The 10894-nt window shown below is 39.8% G+C and overlaps 1 protein-coding gene across 1 annotated transcript in view; it reads right to left on the minus strand.

Moving 5' to 3' along the window:
* Positions 1-560: 560 nt before the first annotated feature.
* Positions 561-10894, minus strand: part of smyd2a (SET and MYND domain containing 2a) — a 16178-nt gene continuing 5844 nt past the window's right edge. Inside the window, exons 5-12 of the mRNA XM_050048098.1 lie at positions 9091-9218; positions 7845-7912; positions 6889-6991; positions 6629-6739; positions 4608-4728; positions 4231-4405; positions 3553-3661; positions 561-3468 (exon numbers count right to left, since the gene is read on the minus strand). Of these exons, the coding sequence (XP_049904055.1) occupies positions 3385-3468; positions 3553-3661; positions 4231-4405; positions 4608-4728; positions 6629-6739; positions 6889-6991; positions 7845-7912; positions 9091-9218 (899 nt within the window). The 3' untranslated portion in view covers positions 561-3384. The remainder of the gene's footprint in view (positions 3469-3552; positions 3662-4230; positions 4406-4607; positions 4729-6628; positions 6740-6888; positions 6992-7844; positions 7913-9090; positions 9219-10894) is intronic.

Below are 10894 nucleotides of genomic sequence, written 5' to 3' on the forward strand. Positions count from 1 at the left end.
ATTGGAGCTAAAATATTCAAGATCCTCACCTTGAAGATACATAAAATTTGCATGGCTGACTAATGAAAAGGGTTATCCTTTTAATTACCTCACAAAATGGTCTGCCTGGTATGATGACACAGTACTTACAGTGTAGCAGTACAGCTACCTGGTGACAGTAACAGTTCCCAGGAGTTAAATCATTTTACAGATGCTTTATAATCGAATCAAATGGTTGTTGAGAGGCAGGAGGTTATGATGTCTACTAAACTGACTGTAATCTATTCACCTATACAACTGCTGTTTCCAGGTTTAGACCTAGAGCACGCCTTTGACTGGGTTGACTCAAAGAAGCGTACCACAAACAACAATGGGATATCTCTGAAACAGAAACAGTGGTGGCTCAGGACTAAAAAGGTTTTAAGGGTCAAATATGTACCCATGACAACAGCACCGAGAAGCTTGTGATATCCACCTTACACTGCCATTTTGTTCAAACCTCTCTTGTAAAAGGTAAAATGTATCTCAAGAGACTTACTGATTGAATAAGTGATTCGATAAAAAAAAATAAAATGAGTATATTTATCAAAGCAAGTGCCATACTGCCATTTATTGAGTTCCACTGACATGGTGCAGAATGAATCAGAGGCTCAGATTTTAGTTATGCATTCCAGTAGAATAACATTCATGCCTGGTAAAGTAACAGCTCAATACAGAAACAGCAGAAAACATCTGGGTGGCCTTTCATCTGGTTTTATACGTGCAGCATGAGTATGGGTTTTACTGTTTTAAAGCTCGTGTCAGGTTTTTTTTTTTATCATGACATCACAGAGAAAGGAAAACAAATCGTATGCATGTTCTGAGAGTCCAGCCAGAGATAAAATGATGTCCTCAAATCTGGCAAACAGAGGGTTTGGGTGGCTTGTGCTAAACAGCCTGAAAACCCTCTTTTCAATGTCCATCCTTTGTAAAAAAGAAAAAAAGTGGAACAAAGTTGTTGAAATGGTGCTTTTGGATTACCTATGCAGGACTGTAAGGCAGGCACCTTCTCGATGCATCTTTGCAGGTGACAGAAAGAGTCTCCACTGCAGGAGTTGCTACAAATACGACCACAGGCAACTCATAACAATGCTATTTCTAACCCTCAGTAACCCACATTCATGTGGAGCATGAATCTGCATCCATAGTAAACAAGGAGAAGCTACAGGTGTTAAAAAGAATAAAGGAATTAGATCTGTGACTGTAGCTCCTCTGGCGGTGCACGGCATGAAGACTGCAGGCAGGCCAACTGTCCACTAACAGAAACTGATACAAAAGAAATAATATGTGCTTACAGGTTTGCCTTTTTGACATCATTTTGTCACAAAAATTGTACAAAATTCGAGTGCAACAAGAACCCTTAAATAAGGCCCAGGTGATACTCTTGGCATTGCCTCATCTTTTTAAAGCCTCCTTCACACACGGCATGCTAAGTCTTATTTTTATATAATGATTCAGTCAAATCTACAGCAGAGAAAACTACACTTTTAGGACCTGCAACTGTTCCTTCTCATAATTTTAGGGTCAGGGTCGTTTAAAACCATCACACACAGGCAACACTTGTTGTCAACTCAATTTCTGACATAGATTTTATGAGATTTGTGTAGTCAAGGTAATACTGCCTTGAAAAGTTGCCATGTTGGTACAGTTTATGTGTTGTGGTTTAAATCGTCTCAGTCTCTTTAGCTTATAGAGTGCAAAATGAACACTGCACTAAAGCAGAGATTAAAGGGAGATGCAATTCCCTTTTTAAAAAAATATTTCAGTCACTCTTTTTGATTATAAAATTAAAGGTCCCGTGTGTAGCATTTAGGGGCATCTATTGGCAGAAATATTGAGAACTATGTTTTCATTACTTTACAGTCACCTGAAACTAAGAATCATTGTGTTTTGTTACCTTAGAATGAGTCATTTATATCTACATATGGAGTAAGTCCTCCGCCATGTTCTACAGTAGCCCAGAACAGAAAAATCAAACACTGGCTCTAGATGGGGCCATTTGCATTTTCATGTCAGCCACCATAGTTCTCCTGTACACAGGAGAAGTTTCAGCTCTGCATCTGCTGGATGCCACTAAATCCTACACACTGAAACTGTACAAATGAACGGTGAGGATGATATTCCTCCTTCATCACGTGCATGTAAAATGTATATTCTACAAAGTTATAATGCATGCTAATATTCTGCCCACTGCTGCTAAAGTGATTTCATTCCCCAGGCAATGACAATCCGGATTCACAATGCTTTTGAGAAAACACTAAAAAAGGTAAAATAATGCATCTCTTGACAAAAGGCAACAAAAGCTACAGAGTTGCGCCTTTTTTCCTGAGAGCAACGGGGGCTCCGATCCAGGGTCATTGGTCAGGTCATAGAACCAATGTCTCTACTGTGACATAAAAAGCAACCTGACCTCAGATCACCGCCCCTCTTTAGATATACACTGTGAATAGAGAATTGAAGCTGGTTCCTTGTCAATTAAACCTGTGGCCGCTTTGGTCAACAAGCCTCGTATGAAAAAAACAACAACACACAACATAAACAATAAAACATGCAACACTTTTCTGGTTCTTTAAAACGAGCACAACATACTGTAAGACAAGCCAAACCACTGGGTATTCATTCAGGAATAGATCTTTGCATCTCCTCTCCTTTGCTACAGAGTACCTGATGCATGGTCAGTCATTATTTTTTCACAGTTTAAACAAAAAACACTGAAGCCCAAAATTCTGATAGAATAAAATACATTGGCTGGGAATAAGTAGTAATGCCCTTCATAACAACTACGAACCAGTTTGTACAGAAGTCCTAATCCTTAAACAACTCTTGTAGAGCACAACTGTGCGACTAAAACTGCTGTCAAAGACGTAAATGGTGCTGAAACTATCTGCTGATGGATCTACAGAACACAGTGAGTGATTTCAGACTCACAAAGACAGAAAAACTGGACATTTCACATCAGAAAATGGAGTTCTATAGCCGCTATATGAAAGCTTTGTTTCCCCTGAAAGACAGCTTTAAAGGCAGTCTTACACTTTGTCCACTGAGTGATCCTTTGTGTGTTACAGTATGGGTGTTGGATGTGTGTAATGAGCTTCAGCACACAGTCAGTATTTCAGTCACTTTTTTCATTCCAAACATTTTAACCCTAATTCATCTGTTTTAAACTCCAGGTCTGACGGGCAGTAGAGAGCTGCAGGTACAAAACGTGGTCATCCTCAGCCAGAATATGTTGACAGTAAAAAAGAAACCCCGCCTACAAAAAGGCATGAAAAACAAGAGAGTGGGCGACGAGGAAAGGAGAGGTATAAGATGCACGGCATGCAGTTGTGATGTGTGTTTGCTGCTTTCAGAGAGGATCCTCCTTGTTTACTTCTGCTCCTCGATTTCTCGTTTGACTTCCGCTACATAATGGTGATCCTTCCCATGAGCCACCTCCATGATGGCAACCGCCTGGAGACAGACAAAAAAACATTTTAAAATAACTCAAGGACACAGCATCCACTCGCTTTGCCACTTATTAATATGTAAACATGCCTTCTTCAGAGCTCTGACTCCTTGTTTCTTTTTCTCCAGCCCCAAATAGAGACGTCCCAGTTTCAGATACATAGACGCCACATTCAGAGAATAGGCCGGGTAGTGAACACTGCAGAGAGAATATAATTTATACATCAAGCTGAGCAGTGAATACACGAGGAAACAAGATATCGTCTATAATTAATGTTACAATGGGTTTTGTTGTAGTGCTACAAAAGTTTAAAACATATAAAGCCGAGAGAGAACAACAATAAAAAATAAAAGATGTGGTAGATGTGTGTGTTGTTAACCACAGAGGGAAAATATGCTGAGTGTGAACAAAAGGAACACAATATAACATGTGTTGTTGTGTATATATTGTAGGTAGGAGAAAGAACATTTCATGGGAAAGTAAGTTATAAGTCAATAAAACATTAATGGGATGATTCTGAGCTGCAAAGCACAGTTAAAACAAATGATTAAAAGACTAAAAGAGGGATTGAAATCCTCATTCTTACAAGAACTTTGTCTTGACAAACTCAGAGGTCTGGAGAAAATCTCATTACACAACTGGGGTGACATTTTCTACAGGGCTTTATTATCTGCATGTGGACTGAGACTGACAGTAGTGCTGCTGGTACAACTGACTGACTTCACTGCATTACTGCCTCCCTGCAGAGGCCTCACAGATCAGTTTACCTGTATGGCTGAATGATCTTCTCTCCGTAGCTCATAGCTCCGTCCCAGTCCTGCATGTAGAGACAGACACCCATGGCCTGATACATCATGTGCAGCATGTAGACGTTTGTGTCTGCAAATATAGCTCCCATCTTCTCCAGGCTGAGCTCACACATCTCCAGCAGCTCACTGGGGGGTGCCAGAGAGTCAAGGAATGATGAAACACACAATGTGGAGAGGGATGACAAGGCTGGCAAGTGAAAGACTGTCCTCGATAAAGACAGAAGATAAACTGACATGCTGAGAGGGAAAAGACTTCAGAGAGAAAAACGTAAACAGGAGAGTGAAAAAAAAAATGTGGGAAAGAGAAATACAGCTATAAACAGAGGAAAGGATATTCTTGTAGTGTTTTGCTCTCCTGAACTCCTCGATGACATTCTTGGCATAACGGACCATGGATTGGATTTCCTCTGGTTCTGGTGGAGAACTCAGCTTCCTGATCTCCATTTTTGCTTTGTCCTAGAAAGAGATGCAAAGAAATTATGTTCCTGTGTTCGGCAGATGTGGACAGTAGAGCTAAATTATATTTCATTCTCAAACTCATCCGAATCACCAAGGTGACACATTTCAGTCCTTGGCTGGGACTGAATTAAAAGCATCAACCTTCCATAGCCTTTGGTAAATATGAAGTGCATATGATGTACATAATAGTATGTCGTATAGAACTGGGATGCAGCTTCTCACTTTTCTTCACAGTGTATAATACAAATTCAAAGACAGGCAGACTCTTTTACAAGACCAGTGAGGACATGAACAAGGCATGAACCTGCTCTCTCTCCAGCAGACAGCAGAAACTGAGGCATGTGAGACACTTTCTAGGAAATTCCTCTGGTCAACAATGCAAAAATGTTCTGCATTCTGTATATTAAGTCAGAATTTTTGTGAGGATGGGGACCTCAGGACATGCTGATTTGGCTTGGACAATAATGAATTAAATGATGCCAGTCAAAAAATCGGTTCTGACAGGATACTTTAATCTCCAGTGCAGGGAAATTACAACAGTGAATGTATATGGTTCTGAAAATTAACAAAAGAAAAATATATCTAAACACAGTTCTTCCAAATGTATGAATTTACTAGGCCCGGACAGTATCAAGATATTAGTGTATAACGGGTTATTAAGAAATTCCGAACAGAAGCTCCTCTTTCTATTAAACTGATACAGAGATGCTGTATTGAGGAGATGTAGTACAAAGTACATGCCACCAGAGGTCAGTCTCTATTGTGGAACAGGAAACTGAAGAAATGAGAGTGGTGGGGTTTAACCCAGAAATGCATCTGCCTCTGCTTTGGAGTATTGCCACATACAACTTTATCCTAAGATAACTTCTTCCAACTACAAAACAGTTTATTACCCACATAATTTTATTCAACGCATCATCCCCATTCAGCCCACTGATGTTTCGGTATCCGCTGCAGCAACAAGTGTCACCAGGTCTTCCAGCAAAAAGGATGCTTATTTCCTATCTATTTATTTATTCTTTGGGTCACAGGTATTTAAAGACAGTAAAACATGTCTAAGTAGGCTAATTGCATATTAGAAACACAGCGTTGTAGACTAGACAATGACATACATGCTACAATGACTTCTATCACTAGTAGCTCAGCTTATGATTTTTTTTAATTTTTTTTTTACACAAATATCTTCATGTACTTTAAACCCCAGTGAAATATAGGGAAGATATAAAGGTAAGAAAAATAGATCGCCCAAGCCAAAAATTTACAATCATAAATTTAGGCTAGCCTATCTCTTGACTCAGCAATCATTTTATGAACTCAAACTGGGAAAAAAATGCAAAATTAAATGGTAAATGGACCTGCACTTGAATAGTGGCTTTCTAGACTTTCAACCACTCAAAGCGCTTTTACACTATGAGTCACATTCACCCATTCACACACACATTCATCCATTCACACACACATTCATACTGAGGCTACTATACAAAGTGCCATCTGCTACTCGGCATTTAACACACTGACACCGATGAAACAGCCACCAGGAGCAAATTGGGGCTCAGTAACTTGCTCAAGGATACTTCGGTATGCAGGCTAGAGGAGCCGGGTATCAAACAGCTGAACTTCCAATTAGTGGAACCGCTCTACCTCTGAGACACTGTCGAGTATGCATGTTAACATAAAATAAACTTGCTGAGCTGATTTTCACTTTACTCACTCATGCACACAAATCCTGAGGGAGAAGTTAAAAGGGGTTAATGGTCTCTGCAGAGCTTAACTGAACTGTCTGTCACTGTTCTGAGGCTGCCGCTGGAAATGTGTGTCTCGACGTTCACACCAGTCATCAGTGAGCGTGCAAAGGGGCTTTTGTACAAATATGAAAAACTTAATAAAGTAATGGTACCTTGGACTTGGTGGTGCACTCAGTACACTGGCATGCGAAGAAGTAGGAATCTAACAACCTCTCTTTCCTGTCCTCTGTTGGATAGAGCAGGTCTATGTAGCTGTTAAAGACCTACAAAGGGAGAGAGGAAGAGATGAAAACAAAATCCTGCGTCAGTCAAAACAAAGACTGTAATAAGAGTCTGTATTGCCTGTGGTCTTTAACAGCTGCTGTCACTAAGAACTATGGGGGTTTGCTAGATGAGTGCAGTGTTTACTCACCTCGTCTCCAGGGTTTATCTCTTGAACAGCTCTGACCTCAGCCACTGTGCCTTTATAGGTCACTATGACATTAGGACTACAGCTGTGATTCATCAGTGCTACACTACAAGGACAAAAAGGAGGAGAGGCATAGAGGTTAAAAAATGATTATGAAATCAGAGAGTTGTGATCAAATTATCACATTTAACAGCTTCATGATGTTGGGATTACATTGTGGTATATGTATATATGTGTGCCTCCACCAACTAGTCAAATTGCAGTTTACATCTGTCTGTTCAGACGTAAATAATGTATGTAGTGAAGACTTTAACAGAATTAAATAAACTGTATTAAGAGTATATTTGATGAAATGAGAGTCATCACTACATTGACATCTAGTGATTAATTTCCAGTGAGAAACATGCTGTCTTCCCTCAGAGACTACTTTTACAGAGGACTGATATAGAGCTTCATCACATGGCGCAACGACAATCACGTGAACACGAGTGACCTCATGGTGAACTAACAGAGGAACAGGAGAGAACAGAAAATTGGAGCTATGACAGTAGAAAATGCTTCAAATATGGATGTTGTTGCAAAGAAGCTCGAGGTGATCTTGAGGTATCGCATTCAAAAGAATGTGATGTACATATGGACAACCCAAAAACATATTGTCTCTGGCTGACGCCGGCGCAAAGGCATAAAAACTAATATAACTGAGGGAATCAGGAGCAGCTGAGACATACACAGATTGAAACTGCACAACAATGAGAGAGTAGGAAAGGGAGGGCACTGAGATGGAGACTGAGTTCACATGTAAGGAGACGGAGTGCGGAAAGAAGCAGGAAAAGATCATTTGACTTCATTTGTAACGTGCTGACAAACACTGTCCTTTCCAACTTAATTGGTAGAGTGAAATACACTGACAAATGGATGGGCTGTTAAATGATGATGAAGTATTGACACAGCCTGCTTACTCAGGAAAAACAGCTGATCCCAAATGGGAGAGCTCCTCGTCCTCTATGGTGAAACCATTACAGTTAACCTAGAGACACAAAGACAGAAAAGAAAGATGTGAAGACACCAACAAACAGGTGGAGACAGAGAACAGCAGGGTGAGTAGTATGATAAAACAACTTGCACCACCCTCGACTCACATGTGCTGTAACACCCCCTCCACTGAGGAGGAGGAAACCCGGTAGTAGAGATTAAATGTAGCTGTGAAATAAGAGGCCAAAGAGGCTGTCTGTGTAGCTTGGAGTAAGAAGGAGACGGCAGCACTGACAGACGGATCAAATTAAAGCTAACCGCTGTCGAGTTTAACAGACAGGACCTGTGTCTATGTATGATACAAATCCTGGTTTCACCTCAACATGTGCTCACATGCTTTTATGAGTTTTTCAAATGGCAACACCCAACGCCAGAAGAAATAGGCAGAAAAACATTGAGATTTTTGAGAATAATGATTTTTGAGAATATTGATTTATCAATACATATCAATTCTGAATATTTAAAATGGTTCCGATACTTATTTTCTGCAGTGTGAAACACTGGTACCAGCTGTTCTTTCTGGCTCTCTCTTATTGTTAGTGTTAAGTCATTCTTATATTCTCTGCTACTAACCAAGGAAATAAAAGTCTTCATTGTCATATTCATCTTTTACAGAAACATTCAATTTTATGCCCTCAATGTCAATTTTTCCACACAATATTAAAATATTGAATAAATATTATAGATATTATTATATCGAAGTTAGAAATTATGATGTAAATTATAATGTAAATATCAGCTAATGTGCTAATTCAGCATTTACACTGTTGTGATCAAAATCATAATTTTTAATCTGTACATTTTTCAGTTGTTAACTACTGCATTCTTTCACCTACATAAACCATTCAAATATCACAATGTTCAGCTCTTCGAGGACATTTCTGCTTAGACTAAACATTTTTCTACTTCTTTTACTTTTTAAAATATTCAGCTTTCAACCAAACAAATGTGGTGCTACAGCAGTACACTGCTCAGCTTCTGTTTCATTACTTCTGTCTGCTTTTCCAAACTGGGAGATCAATAACACATAATTCTCAAAGAAGGCTTGGCTCAGTATCAAAGACGCACATTAAGTGGCCCAGGGGGGTTATTAGAGTTGTTTCGAAAAAATGGAACCACCCTTTAAATCAGTGTATTTCTTGTTGGGGTGGATTTAGTGTTATCTAATTTTACCTGTGCAAATAGCTCAGTGAGGGCCTGTTTGTCTGGAAGGTCACTGATGTGTCTGGAGTAGAAGTGGTGCAGCGCTGCTATGTCTGTCTGGTTCATCTCGTCCTTCTCACTGTCCATCTTATCTAAATCTGGAAAAGGCACAAAACACAGACAGAAAAAGATCAAGAGAGACAATAAAGATAGACAGGATGAAAAGTAAGAACAAAGACAAAAGGGACAGAGAGAGAACACAAGAGTTCAGCTGGTTGTGTTGAACACTGGAGCCTAATTGGGCCACTAGCTAGACTTAAGATTTGCAATGTTCTTAAAGGGACAGTTCACCCCAAAATCAAATGCATGTTTTCCCTCTTACCTGTAGTGCTTCAATCTGGATTGTTTTTGTGCACACTGATTGATTTAACGTAAACTGGTACTCTGTAGTAACGACATAATTTGGTTGGTGCCCTTAAAAAAAGAGAAAAAAGAGTTCGGTACCCAAACCTACTTTCTATACCTGCCAATCGTATCACCACGCACAAGGAAGTGTACATCTACTCATGGACGAGAAGCTCGTGTTTGTGACAGCCTAACGTATACAGTAATGGCATCCTCCTTGACTGAGCTGTAATGTTGCTGTGCTGTGACATTAGCTAGCTCGGTTGTGCTAGGTGAGCTAGCAGTAGATGCATGCACCTTCTGCGTGGTGATACAGTTAGCAGGTGTAGTTTAGTAGAAAGATAAGTTCCAACATGACACTGCTCACAACAAGGTCTTTAGAGCATTTTGAGTAATGGTCATGATTTCTGGAGAGAGACATTGCTGTTGAATTTTTCAAATGTATTTTTTTTTCTTTGAGCACAACAAATTTCCAACACTGCAACTCACAACCACAACCACAACAATCTAAATTGATAAATAGCTCTACAGGTAAGAGGATAAATATGTATTTTTGATTTTGGGTTGAACTGTCCCTTTAAGTGTTTGAGGAAGTGCTTTCATTTGAAAGAAGACGGATTACTAAACAGGAAAATGAAGACCACGCTGGTATGAAAAAACAAAACAAACAAAAAAAACCCACACACATAATAAAGGCGAGACATAAAAAATAAAGTGTACTATTCATTCAGAATTTTATCAGTATGTGTTTTGTGGTTGTTGCTCCACATAGGAATCACTCAGTGTTACAAGGTGTAGAATGTCCCACTGCTGTAGGCCATGTGTCATTGTCAGTCACACACACACACTCACACACACACACACACACAGACTGGTGGCAGCAGGCAGCAGCTGGCCACTGATTTGCTTTGTGTGCATGAGAGACAGGTGTGAAGGTTAATTCTGTGACAATCCTCTGATGACACATCTGAGCCTGCAACAACCGCTCAGACTAAATGATAATACCAGGTGGAGCAGAGAAGACAGTTTGTGAGCACTTACATGCAACAAAGTCTCGTCTTGAGTGTCTAACAAATACGCTCTTTTATCAAGTTACAGTGTTTGATGATGCCACAAAGCTCAGCTTCCTCTGTTGTATTTAAGTAAGGGCTGACATAACAGAGCACATATGTTAACATGTTAGAGCTTCTCAGCCACAGTCTACCAGAGAAGAGGGTTGAGTACCTTGCTCAAGGGCACAGTGGCAATAGTTTTTAAAGGAGGGGAGAGAACATGAAATTACAGCACCCAGAATCTTGGGATTTAAATCCCCGAGCTCTGCAGACTTAAAGTGAATAAAAAGAGACAGAACCAGGACTGGAGGCTACAGCAGAGGATATTTATAGACACACTGCTACAACTGCAGAGACACAGAAAAAAAAAAAAAAAA

The sequence above is a fragment of the Epinephelus moara genome, chromosome 1 (assembly GCF_006386435.1).
Source record: "Epinephelus moara isolate mb chromosome 1, YSFRI_EMoa_1.0, whole genome shotgun sequence".
Classification (NCBI taxonomy): Eukaryota; Metazoa; Chordata; class Actinopteri; order Perciformes; family Serranidae; genus Epinephelus; species Epinephelus moara.